The sequence below is a fragment of the Neophocaena asiaeorientalis genome, unplaced genomic scaffold, assembly GCF_003031525.2.
Source record: "Neophocaena asiaeorientalis asiaeorientalis breed wild unplaced genomic scaffold, Neophocaena_asiaeorientalis_V1.1 scaffold406, whole genome shotgun sequence".
NCBI lineage: Eukaryota > Metazoa > Chordata > Mammalia > Artiodactyla > Phocoenidae > Neophocaena > Neophocaena asiaeorientalis.
Window position 1 is genome coordinate 433,113 of NW_020173381.1, and position 14,155 is coordinate 447,267.

The 14,155-nt window shown below is 39.6% G+C and overlaps 1 protein-coding gene across 1 annotated transcript in view; it reads right to left on the bottom strand.

Annotated features, from left to right (window-relative positions):
• Positions 1–11,954, bottom strand: part of CENPI (centromere protein I) — a 41,148-nt gene extending 29,194 nt beyond the window's left edge. Inside the window, exons 1-6 of the mRNA XM_024746532.1 lie at positions 11,894–11,954; positions 10,712–10,781; positions 9,930–10,165; positions 9,171–9,308; positions 4,988–5,106; positions 4,594–4,701 (exon numbers count right to left, since the gene is read on the bottom strand). Coding sequence (XP_024602300.1) covers positions 4,594–4,701; positions 4,988–5,106; positions 9,171–9,308; positions 9,930–10,152 — 588 coding nt within the window. The 5' untranslated portion in view covers positions 10,153–10,165; positions 10,712–10,781; positions 11,894–11,954. The remainder of the gene's footprint in view (positions 1–4,593; positions 4,702–4,987; positions 5,107–9,170; positions 9,309–9,929; positions 10,166–10,711; positions 10,782–11,893) is intronic.
• Between the last annotated feature and the right edge of the window lie 2,201 nt (positions 11,955–14,155).

Genomic DNA, 14,155 nt, shown 5'->3' on the forward strand with positions numbered 1-14,155 from the left:
CCTATTTCTATTTCCACCAAAAGCTATTTCAAAATGTATACTCTCTCCTCAAACATAATATTCTATCTTCCCATCCTCATTCTCAGCAGAAGACCTTGCCTCCTACTTAAGTGAAACTTTGAGGAAAAAAACAATCACTAAAACCACTGGCCAGGAATTCCCTCAATCATCTCCCTTACTGGCTAACCCACAAATTTATTGACATCAACACCCATGTCTCTTCCTGTTGAAAACAAATTCTTATGACTTTAACCCTGATCCCCAGTCTCATTTTGCTATCTCTCCTTTATACTCACATGGAACTCTGTGGATACTATCACAGGATTTATTCACACTGTACTTATCTTCTCTCCTACTACATTTAAAGACCTTCAAGGCTCAGCCTCTTACTAGATAGCTTACCTTAGCAAAGTTATGTAACTTTTCCAAGCCTCAGTTGTCTCATCTCTAAAATGGGAATATCATTTTCCATAAATTCTGGCTCTAGTCACGTGACTCTGAGTAATTATTTGACTTCTCTGTGCCTCAGCTTCCTCATCTCTAAAATGGGGATAAAAGTGTATACCACAGGGCTTCCCTGGTGGCGCAGTGGTTGGGAGTCCGCCTGCCGATATAGAGGACGCAGGTTCGTGCCCCGGTCTGGGAAGATCCCACGTGCCGTGGAGCGGCTGGGCCCGTGAGCCATGGCCGCTGAGCCTGCGCGTCCGGAGCCTGTGCTCCGCGGTGGGAGAGGCCACAACAGTGAGGGGCCTGCATACCGCAAAGAAAAAAAAAAGTGTATACCACATAAGGCTGGCAAGAGGTTCATGTGAGTTAAAACCACGTCTTATCTGGTGTGTGTTTTACACTTACAACACATTTCAGTTTGGCCTAGCCACATTCCCAGTGCTCACTTAGTCAAATGAAGTTAGTGGCTACTATACTGGTAGCACAAGTGTAGAAAATAGTAGGTGCTCAATAAATTTTTTTTTAGAATACTGATGTAAGAAAAGAACTTTCAGACCCTCAGAACTGGGAAAAAAATATTTTACATAGTCTAACATTTCTTTCTCTACATTTGAACATCTCTGAAAACAGAACTAATCCTAAAATCCATATCATGTGATAGCTTTAATGGCAGCATTCTATTGTAATGGTTCATAAGATAATGATGCACCTTAACACTAATGGCATCTTAGAGATGATGAAATACTGTGTATATAAAGTATACTAGTGCCTGGCATATAAGCCTCATATAAGTTAACTATATGAGGCTTATAGTTAACTTATTCTTACTCATATTTGTATTTCTAATACTAGTTCAATGCCATTCATATTATGTGGTTAATAAATGTTCATTGAGTGAATTTCTAAAGGATGTAGCTCAAACTTTGTACATCTAAAGCCAAACATATTATATTCCTCCCAAAACTACCTCCTTTTCACAAATTCCCTTTTACGGTCAAAGGTACCATCATTCTGAGTCATGCTGCCTTAAAAACTTGGATCTTTATCTCTTGACCCTTCCCTTAATCCAATATAGGTAGCAAGTCAATTCTTCCTTTACAATTTCCCCTAAAATTTGTCCTTTCAATTTTTTATTCCCCTTAGTCTAGGATAGTGATTCTCAAACTTTTTGGTCTTGGGACTCTTTACATTCTTAAAAATTAGAGGACCCCAAAGAGCTTTTGTTTATCTGGTTTTATATCTGTTGATATTTACCATATTAGAAACTAAAACTCGGAAATTTTTAAATGTTTACTAACTCATTTAAAAAATAAGCCCAGGGCTTCCCTGGTGGCGCAGTGGTTGAGAGTCCGCCTGCCGATGCAAGGGACACGGGTTCGTGCCCCGGTCCGGGAGGATCCCACGTGCCGCGGAGCGGCTGGGCCCGTGAGCCATGGCCGCTGAGCCTGTGCGTCCGGAGCCTGTGCTCCGCAGCGGGAGAGGCCACAGCGGTGAGAGGCCTGCGTACTGCAAAAAATAAAAATAAAAATAAGCCCATCACATGCTAACAATAAATGAAATATTTTATGAAAAATAACTATATTTTCCCCAAAAATGACTTAGAGTGACACAGTTTTACATTTCTACAAATTTCTTTAATGTTTCTGACTTAATAGAATACAGCTGGATTCTCTGCTTCTGCATTAAATCCGTTACAATATGTTGTTCTGATTGAAGTACATGAAGAAAAGCCAGCCTCACACAGATATGTAGTTGGAGAAGAAAGTAATATTTTAATAGCCTTTTCAGAAAATCGTGGATATTAGTCTTTGATACTTCACTAAAACTTGGTAAGTGATAGCCTCTTAGGGAACAGCTGCAATGTGGAATCTGAAATCTTATCAATGAACCATCTTTGTACTCTGTTCCATTAAAATTCATTGATATATCTTGCACTTTGGATGGCTCTTTTACCCATGCATAATTTCATATCATACTTGATAATTTGGAAATTAGCTATACCAAGCTTCCAAATATTGACACATTTCATTATACAATATCTAAAAATCACATTCATTAATATTGCTACCATCCTCATCAGGAAAGTCTTTTAAGTATTGGGAAGCTGTCAAGTTCACAGTGGCAGATACAAATTTTCCAAACTTGTAATTTTCGCTTAAAAGCTCAAATTTTATCACTGGCAAAAAACAGTGTCAGTTGTTTTCTTTGAAATGACCAGCTCACTTTGTGCATTTTCAAGAAAACATCTGCCAAATACCCAAGTCTGAATAACCACAGTTTATATGTCAGTCACTCTTTGAAGTAAAAATGGTATTCTGTGAAAAAAGCAGCTGGTTTAGCTCACAACTCAATCACACAAGTGCTTTTCCTCAGGACAACTGTTGTACTTTAGTATGCAGAAGGGATTTATTTGTACTTCCCATTTCATCAAACATAATATTAAAGATGTGTCTCACAGGTTGAAGTTTAATATAATTAATGAAGTAATTTTTACTGCTTCATTTGGGACAGTACTAAGTGAAACTAGCATTTTTGTTTTTTACTGCAGTGAAGAACACAATGACCACTAGTACAGTCTGGCCCCACTGCCCTTATTTGTGCTAAGGCACCAGCAGTTTTATCCACCATCAGTACAAATGTCAACACAGTGAAAATAGCTAATAACATCTTGATATTGCTATAAAGATAACTTGAACCACTGAGACCTCCTGAAAGGTTCTCAGGGAACCTCAAGGGGTCCACAGAGTGTATCTGAGAACTGCTAGTTTAGGATGTCATCATCAAGTTAGTCTCCTAATTAGTCTTCCTGACTCTAGCCTCCATCATAATTCATAATGTTTGGCACTACTAGATACAACTTCCTACAGTGTTGCTTTCAACATGTTCTGCCCCAAGTTTTTCAGTGATTTCCCCACTGGATATAGGATAAAGTTCAAATTCCTTACCATCACATTTAAAGACCTCTACAATTTTTCCTCACCCAACTTTTTCAGCCTTACCACCCACCACTGCTTGACACCAATTGTAATTAAGTCAATCTGATCTATTTAAGGTCTCCTGAAATACAATTTACACAGTTCACAATTTTGCTTGAAATATTCCTGTCATATCAAACATCAAATCTCAAATCCTACTCAACCTTCACGGCCTAGCTCAATGCCTACATACTTTATGATGCTTTTTCTAATCACTCTGGTTTACAGTGTTCTTTCCTTCCTGGGAATATCACAGCAATTATTATCCTCGTGTTAACATATACTGTATTTGATAATTTAATTTATACATTATTTAACTTTATCTGCTTTCCTTAGTCCTCCAACTGGATTATAAACCCCTGGAATATGGAAACTCTCTGCTAAACTTTGAATCTTCTACATTGCCTCGATCAATACAATGAACACAGTCAATTTTTAAAAAATGAAATCAATGAATGAATTCCCTTTCCAGAAGCAAGAGGAATTCAGTTAGATGAATGGTTCACATGGTCTGTGAACTACTGATGGTCCTTGAAAGTCTTCCATGTGGACAGTAGATTGATTTCTTAGAGTTATTAACGTTTTCAATGGGAATAATTATGCTATTTAATCAAATTCAGCCCATTGGCATCTCATGAAAAGTAATCCTCTCCTCATTAATTCTGATGAGGTTTTCACAGTATTAATCAAGAAACTGGAAACCATAAACAAGACCAAAAGACAACCCCTCAGAATGGGAGAAAATATTTGCAAATGAAGCAACTGACAAAGGATTAATCTCCAAAATTTACAAGCAGCTCATGAAGCTCAATAACAAAAAAACAAACTGTACAATAAGTGACTCAAAGGACCCTGTTGAAGTGGTTTAAAAGGGAAAAGATGGCAATCATTGCTCTAGATCAGCAAAGAGACTCCCATGTGAACTCAATTCTATCTGTTACAATTATTTCCTTAAAAAAGATATAAAGCAAATGCATTAAAAATTTTATTTGTTAATCTGAGAGACAGGTGTAAAGATGTTTTTTATGTTACTCTTTATACTTTTCTATGTGTTTCATATATTTTAAAATAAGTAAGGAAAGTGGTGTGGCACTTTGAAGCACATGTGGTGCATCGATATACAAGCGCGTACCGTTTGATCGATGCATGATGCTGTCCAGTTTGTACTTACCAGTGCATCATCTTGCAATGAAGCAAAAAAGAAGCCATAGAGCAAGTTAATTTGCTCCTTGTGATCAATGAAGTCAAACATTGCAACCAGCCAACGATAAAAAAGTACCTATTGAGAGACAAAATGCTTATCTTTAGAGAAATATAACTTGCAGAGGAGAGAGCTTAATTTCCCCCTCAGGGCTATTTTAGAAGCCTCTAGCACAAAGAAGGATAATAAATTTCATCTCTCAGTAAAAATTTCTGTTTGAACAGACTCCTTGCATCAAGCTACATTGTTCCAAAACTACAGGCTTTGCACAAAAGGCCACTGCCATTACTCCTTAAGTGGCTCTTCCTTGCCAGCCCTTAAGTAGTTCTGAAGGACTTATCATCAAAGTGTTTAAAAAGATTACCTTGGTGCTACCAGAACACTTGCCAACACAAAGCCAAGAGACCGCCGTAATCACAGAATCTTCTGATATTAGAGTTGCTGGAATCATACACTTGAATATCCGAGTGTTTACAGCACTCCCTGGAAAGCAGACAAACTCTAAATCAAACTACATTTTGGGATCTTGACTGTTTCCTTACTATTATTAACTCTTAGTCCTAAAAAGTTCACTTCACATTGAAGGCAATAAAATAATATTCAATATATCTTATCATCATTATAAAACATAGTTTGAAACAAAAATGTATCTTTAACTTTTAATATAAACTATAAAGCAAATTCTTTGGTTCTAATATTTTTATCTAACAAGGGAGGATAAGTACAGGATTTCTTCTTGGCATGATGAAAATGTTTGGAAATTAGATAGTGGTGATGGTTGCACAACTCTATGAATATGCTAAAAAAAAACAACAACCCTGAATTGTATGCTTCAAAAGGGTGAATTTTATGGTACGTGAATTACACCTCAAAAGAAGTCTTTTACTCCTAGGAAAATTTCAAGGACTTTTTAAAATGGCATAATAGATTCTGATTTATTTAAAGCTACTCTAAGATATCTTGCATGAGCTGCTACATTTAAGAATAAATAGGTATATTTCTAGTCTCCATTCCCCCCCCAAAAGTGGGAAGGATAGCAGAATCAAACAACTATACTATTAGCTGGTAGTAATATCATTCTATATTGGTCCAATCTTTCCATCATATTCTCTTGGCTTCTATGCTATCCTCCCATCTGCTAATAGAAGTGAGTTTGCAAGTAGTTTTGTGTATACCCTATGTCAACTTCTGCTTATTAAGGCTTCAATAATTAAATATACATATATATCATCAATTTCTTTTTGTATTTAAACATTGTTTTATTTGCATTATACAGTGGTGATCACAAACCATTCACTGGAAAAAACAGTGTTCTCAACTTCTCATGCAAGTAGAAGCCTCAACAATATCTTGGATACATGTGTCTTTAACCACTGTTTTACAGGTATTATAGCATGGTAATCACATCCATTCAGTATAACACTATTCTCAATTTCTCCCACAAGTAGCATTCTTAGAAACATACAGGTCTTTAAACGCTGTCTTACATGCATTATAGCATGGTGATCACATCCATTCACCAAGATAACACTGTTCTTAACTTCGCCTGCAAGTAGCATTCTCAGAAACATCTTATACATCTTTTCTTTTCCTACTAGTGTAGACCTCTTATTTTTTTAATAAAAACTGTATATATTTAAGATGCACAACATGATGATATGATATAATCAGCCCTCCATATCCATATGGATATGGATAAGATGCACCTGTGGATTCAACCAACCACAGACAGAAAATATTCGTTTAAAAAAAAATTCCAGAAAGTTCCAAAAAGCAAAACTTGAATTAGCCACACAAGACAACTATTCACATGGCATTTACATTGTATTTACAACTATTTACATAGTGTTTACATTGTATTAGGTATTATAAGTAATCTAGAGATGATTTAAAGTATATAGGAGGATGTGTGTAGGTTATATGCAAATATTACGCCATTTTATCAAGGGATTTGAGCATCCTAGGATTTTGGTATCCGCAGGGGGTCCTGGAACCAACACCCGGCAGATACTATATACCTATATATAATAAAATGACTACTACAGTCAAGTTAATTAACATTTTATCTCCTCACATAGTTACCATTCTTTGTGTGTGGTAAGAGCACATGAAATCTATTCTCTTGCAAATTTCCAGTATTCTATACAATATTACTAACTATAGTCATCATGTTGTACATCAGATCTCTAGATTTATATATCCTACATAACTTCAACAATATATCTCATCAATTCCTACCCCATCATTCTGTGGAGAAGAAAGGAAGCAGTGATGGCAGGTAATGAATCACAAGAATAAAAATCTCTGCTTTCCAGTCTCATGGTATCTTGTTTTTACTCCTCTCTTCTCCCCTACTCCCATCCCCCAACCCTTGTAAAGTTTACAACAGTCTGACCGCTAACACTTTACACATGTACCAAATTCAAAGGGAGAATTCAATATAGACTCTATTCTTACTTCCCAGTGACTTTTCAATTACTAAAGAGTCCAAAGTCCCTTTGTACCTAATTATGACATTTCTAGCACACCTGCCCCTCAATATGTATTTCAACTTAGCAAAAGAGCTACATATAAAGATCTGGTAGTGATGGTGGATATCACAGAAATAACTAAAAGGAGAAAAGCAATTAATGAGGCTACATATAATGTCACCAAATTCCAGCTCAACAGAAAAATGAAATTAGACTAGAAAGCCAGAGATTATTTTTTAAATTGTTACATACAAGTTTCTAACTCTGAGGCATGCATTTTGAAACATGCATGCATTTGCAATAAGACCTGGCAAACATCACAAAAACCTTCTAAACATTAATTTCTGAGATATCAAAAAAGAAAAGAGAAATTCCAAAATAGAAAACATCTGTACATTCTATACATGTTTTAAGGGGAGAAGGGATAGATAGAATTGTTCTCGATAAACACTAATCAGTTAAATATGAATTCCTAGAAATTTGTCAAAACCAATTTGAAACCACTTAGAAGAAGACCAATTTTATTAGGTCAAATTTAACTTTGTAGGAAAACAAAGAGAACTAATCAGGTAAAAATAGAGAACTAGGGACTTCCCTGGTGGCACAGTGGTTAAGAACCCGCCTGCCAATGCAGGGGACATGGGTTTGAGCCCTGGTCCAGGAAGATCCCACATGCTGTGGAGCAACGAAGCCCATGCACCACAACTATTGAGCCTCCGCTCTAGAGCCCATGAGCCACAACTACTGAGCCCGCGTGCCACAACTACTGAAGCCCATGCACCTAGAGCCCGTGCTCCACAACAAGAGAAGCCACTGCAATGAGAAGCCCGTGCACCGCAACGAAGAGTAGCCCCCACTCACCGCAACTAGAGAAAAGCCTGCACACAGCAACAAAGACCCAACACAGACAAAAATAAATAAATAAATTTTTTTTTAAATATAGAGAACTAAAATTCCTGGAAGTCATATACTGAATTTGGCTAGTAATGTGTTGTCTCTCTCTCTCAGACACACACACCTGCAAACATGATAGGGTATGCACAAAGGAACCCAATATGCAAGGGCTAGAAAATGGTATATAAAGTATTCAATTTTGATAGTTGTCTTAATTTAAAAAAAAAAAAGGAGAAAACCCAGTAGCAGTGTGGTGCAGCATAAACACTAGAAGGGGAGTTAGGAGATCTGAGTTCCCCAGTTCTAGCTCTGAGATTAAGCAAGTCTCTTTAACCACTCTGGGCTTCAGTTTCCTCACCTTTAAAATGAGAATGTTCAAGGGCTAAAATACTCTCTAAGTCTAAATTTGGGTGAGGGTAGGTAAAAAGGTTCTTCTCAAGTAAAAAGAATAATAGACAGATATTATTTCTTTCTAAGAATCTCTCCCCACTGCCATTACAAATGAACTTAGAACAGAAAAGGAAGCATTGGCACAAAAGAAAAAGCATCTTGACTATTAAGGCCACAGAGACTGGAATGGAGACAGTATCAACAGGGACTTGCCATAGATAAGTGAACCTAAAGGCAATAAAATAGACCAACTGATCTCTTAATGTGCCTTCTGGCAACACTATTTAAATTATTATCTATCCTTCCTAAGAGAAATACTAAAAATGGCTCCCATGTATTTGGTGACAAGAATCCATTTTATTGGGGCTTCCCTGGTGGCGCAGTGGTTGAGAGTCCACCTGATGCAGGGGACGTGGGTTTGTGCCCCGGTCCGGGAGGATCCCACATGCCGCAGAGCGGCTGGGCCCGTGAGCCATGGCCGCTGAGCCTGTGCATCCGGAGCCTGTAGCTCCGCAACGGAAGAGGCCACAACAGTGAGAGGCCCGTTTTATTTGTAAAGATATGTGATAACTAGCCATTTTCAGCATATGCACATAGAAACTTTTAGTTCATAAGGTAGTCTGAACACAAGAAAGGCCCATCTTATTGATATAATCTTATCAGATTGGTTTTATGAAGAGAATAGGAAAAATATATAGTTCTTTAACTGCAGCTGATTCCAATCAACAATCTAATTCAAAGTCTGAAAGGCAAAACAAATAGCAAACTGAAAAATTTACCCCCTTGACATACCAAATTTGCCACTGAGTGCCACATTTAATAGAATGTCGATTCCTTCTGGAGCTAAGCCATTCTTCCATGCCACATTTTCCACAGTTTTCAAGTGTTTCTCCAAGGTTTTATCTTTACTCTGTGAAGTTTTAATGGGACCTGGAAGAGGAACAGTATTAAATAGTGAGGATTTTAAAACTCTCTCACTCCTCAGCCTCAACAGTTACAAATTAGGATTCTTCAAAGGAATAGCTTTACGTAAAAGATGTCTTCCTAAAAACCCTTCAAAGCCTTTAAAACCCTTGAATACTTCACAGCAAAGCAGGAAAACTGAATCCTGCCCTGGCTTCTCTGCTCTAAACTAACTAAAAGCACTGAACTTAGACTAAGCTGTTTCAAAAACTAGGGCAGTGGTTCCCAAACTTTGCTGCACATTGGAATCACCTAAGGAGCCGTTAAAAAATCCCAATGCCCAGCTTGTATCCCATACCAATAAAATCAGAAAGTCTAAGAGTGGATGCCAGGTACCAGTGGGTTTTAAAGATTCTCGGGAAATCCCAATGTGTAACAGTTTGGAAACCACTCTGCCAGGAACATGCTTTGTTGCTATATCCCTAGTACCTAGCATATTGATACGTAGTAAGTGCTCAATAAATGTCCATTAAATAAACAAAAATCACAAATGAGCAAAAGTATGCTTTCCTTTAAAAATCCTTAAGAAAAAAAGTCTGATATTTTTAAAGGAATAGGACTTAACATAAGGAAAACAATCTGTCTTACCTTTCTCAAAGTATGTCAGTGCTATTTGCAGAGCGCCTTCTGCTTGATCATCAGCATGTTCATAATCTTCCACTGGATTGTTTTGTCCATGTTTCGAGATGCTCTTTGAGTCACTTAGGTCCTCTGTTACTTTCCAGGCTGAGAGTCTAGTCTGATAGCTATTACTACCTTGTGAAGTCCTCTTTCGTGCCTGAGAGTTCTTAACTTTCCTTTGAAGTGACATTACTGCAGGTGTTCTATACAGAAACAAGTGTCAAGTTACCATTAACCAGCCAAACTGTCCCTCCCTTTTTACTCCACAACGACAGGGATCACACATGCCTGTATTCCCACATTTAGTACAGAGGACCTAGCATACAAGTACACAATAAAAAAACTGACAGCAATCCAGGCAACAAAATCTATAGGTTAACTTTCTCAAAAATCCCTTGACCTAAATAGGAACAGAAATGACTCTCCAAGGTAACATTCACTAGCTGGCCTTGTGAGGGGAAAAAAACAGTAAGAGTACAGGCAACATAACAAATTCTCTTAAAAGGGCTATATCACATAAGTGAGTCCAAAACTAATCCATCTCATGAACTCAATGTTACTTTCTCCACTCCTATTTTTCTCCACCCTGCCTTGATTTTGCTTTTAATCTTTAATGCTGCCTGCTTTGTCAGTGCTAAGTTAAAGACAAACTGGTGGCCAAACTAAGCATTTTCAGAACATAATTCACTTATTCAATAAATAATTACTGAGCATCATCTACAATATATGCCACGCACAATTCTACTCACCAGGGATAAAATAACAAAACAGTCAAGGTCTGTGCTCTCATGAAACTTATGGGGGTGGAGTGAAGAGGAGCTGTGAGAGAGTCAATAAATAAGTAAATAATAGTGAACATAATATACAGTGATGTCATAGAAAAGAGGTGGGGATGAGAAGCTACTTTGGAATAAGTGTTCAGAGAATGCCTCTCTGATGTGACCTGTAAGCTGAGATTTGAATGCCAGGAGGAACCAACCATGTTAAGAGCTGGTGGAAGGGTATTTCATGGAGAGGAAAGAACGAGACATGCTAAGACCTTAAAGCAAGAGCTCTGTGTGTTAAAGAAACAGCAACAACACCAGTAAGAGGCAAGGGTCGGTGGGGGTAGTAGCATGAAAGAGGTACAGAGTAGTAGGAGACGAAGTCAAAAAGACAGACAGCGACTGCTATATTGGGGCTTGTAAGCCAGAACAAGGAATTTGGTTTTTAAGTGTCATAGGCAACTATGAGGGAAGGGAAGACTGTTACAGAGGGGAGTGATACCATCTGATTTATGTTTTAAGATCATTTTAGCTGCAGTCCGAAGAATAGAATGTTAGGGGTGCAGGAGTGGAAATAGACAATTAAAAGGGTCTAGCAAAAGTCCAGAAGAGATATGACTGCAATCTGAACCTGGCCTAAGGTGTAAATGGTAGGAAAGGTAGAAAATGATGGTATTTGTGAAATGTTTTGGAAGGAGACTGGGCAAGGCCGTAATAAAGGAATTAGATGTAGGGAAAAAGAAAGAGAGGAAGCCAGAATGACTTCTAAGTTTTGGGCTTCAAATAGGAAAAACTAAGGGAATGGTCGTAATGACACTCAACCCCACTTCCCTAGAACAGATGAGGCAGGAGCAGAAGAGCAATATGCATGCCTAACCCACCGAGAGGTTCCAGGTTCCGAGTTGTTTTTTTGGGTCCTACGAAAGAAGGGCGGGCGAGCAGCTTCTGGCCCTTTCCAGTGGAACCGTCCCATCGCTCCCCAAGGACCCCCTTTCACAGCCTGCCCCAGCAGGGACCGAACTTGGCCGCGACAACTGACCCATTGGGCAGATTCCCGTTCTGGAGGAAAACCCGACACCTTGTAGGACAGTCTTACTCAGAAGTCAGGAGATTGATTCCCTTCGGCCTCGGGGATCCCACTTTGCCCGGTGTTTAAAAGCACCTCACCTAAAATACTCCTCAGTCCCAAAGCCTCTGGAGTCCAAACGTCACCTCCCGGATTCAAAAGAGCGGGCTCCGCCCCGCGCATGCGCTTCCGAGGCGACACAGGGGGCTTCAGGGCGGAGCCGCGCGCTCTACTGAAGCCTGATTGGTTGGGTCACAGCTCAATGGCGCGAGGCGGCGCGCGCGCCCACGCTGACGCAAACGCAATTCCGCAGAGCCGCCGGCCACACCCGCCAGGCCCGGGTACGCCCGGCTAGCGGGCAGTTGCTGCTGAAATCAGCCGATTGGCTGATGTTCCCACTGTTCTAATATTGTTCCCATTCGTCACTGTGCCTAAAACGGAACAATTAGTGTCTCGGTTCTTGAGTTTAACAAGACCAATTACAGTGATCCATTTGCTCAGATTGACCCCAAATGTCGGGCTTTGAATCTGTAGGAAAATATGAAACTGCAAACTTCTCAATAAAGGCTGCTTCTCCCATGTTGGGCAAGAGAATTAGGTTAAAGGGTCTGACACCTCTGAAGCTGTCGCTAGGAGGTGGGAGGAAAGGACGGCGGCTGAATTTGCCCTCCTTTTACCGAGGATGGGCACGCATACCTTCTAGAGTATGCTGGAAACGTATGTCCTGAGCCAGATGTGGCATCTTGTAGGTAGCCGGCCAGTCAACAAGTAAAGATTCCTAACTTTGAGGAATCGATGGACCTTAAAGAAACTGGCTAAAACAGCAGCAAGGGCTTAGTCTGAGACCTGAACTTAGTCCCTAGTTTAATCTCTTACTAGAGTAGGAACTGGAGAAGAAAGATAAAAATTTAATGACTCTCACTGATTTTTTTGAGGCCAAAATATACCCATAAACTATAGGCAAAAGTGTGGGAGGGGGCTTCCCTGGTGGCGCAGTGGTTGAGAATCCTGCCAATGCAGGGGACATGGCTTCGTGCCCCGGTCCGGGAAGATCCCAGCCGCGGAGCGGCTGGGCCCGTGAGCCACGGCAGCTGAGCCTGCGCGTCCGGAGCCTGTGCTCCGCAACGGGAGAGGCCACAACAGTGAAAGGCCCGCGTACCGCAAAAAAAAAAAAAAAAAAATAGAAGGGTGGGAGGAAACTTTGCAATCTTGGGGAGAGATGAAGAATCAGACTAAGTTGATGTATTTGGGAAAGACTACAGCAAAAAATGATTATTTACCACATCTTACATTGTTTTCAAAGTACCTTCAAGAAATCATATTTAATCATGCATGAGAACTGAGTGTTCAATATTTACTATGATAGCTGATCTTCCTATCTAGTAAAACTGAAAATTTCTCGAGTCATTTTTAATAATCATTTCATACTCAAATGTAAATTGGAAAGAATTTTAAGCCTTCAATCCCCTTATTTTTGTAAATGAAATTGGGACCCTGAGTGGTAAAATAACTTGCCTAATGTGACAGGTCTGTGGCACTGGAATTTGTGCCAGTTTGTGGATGCATATATAGTGAGACACTGGCTCATCTTTACTTAATATACCTGCAATTATTTCTGAAACCATTCTTCTACTTTCCCTTGGCATCACCTAATAAAGCAGAACTCCCCAAACCTGGGAACTGTATTGAGATCTAATTTTGTGGCTTTCTGTCTTATGTGCTGACATCACAGAAGTGTGAGGAAACTTAAATGAGATTGGAAAGTTAGTAACCTCATTAGTATATTAAGTTATTGTACTCCCACTTCTCTTTATTCTCCTCCCTCATCCACTCAAAAATAAGACAACCTGAATCCCATGACATGACCCTTTCTTTCCAGATTTTCATTATTTGTCCAGACCATTTCCTCCAAACTTCAAAAATTTTTATTTTGAAAGAATGAGAGAAATAAGACAGAGGTATCAATCAACAAGAACAATGATATCGAAGAAAATACAGTAATTTGTACTCCCCCCACACACAACACTCCCACCCCTTTCCCTATCCCTGGCACAATAATATTAAAACCATCAAAGCACATCTAACAAGGAGAAGCAGCAGTACGTAATGAAGAAAGCAAATTTTCATACTGCTCAATCCAACTAACCTATATCAAATGCCCTTCCCGGGCTTCCCTGGTGGCGCAGTGGTTGAGAGTGCGCCTGCCGATGCAGGGGACGCGGGTTCGTGCCCCGGACCGGGAAGATCCCACATGCCGCGGAGCGGCTGGGCCCGTGAGCCATGGCCGCTGGGCCTGCGCGTCCGGAGCCTGTGCCCCGCAACGGGAGAGGCCACAACAGTGAGAGGCCCGCATACCGCAAAAA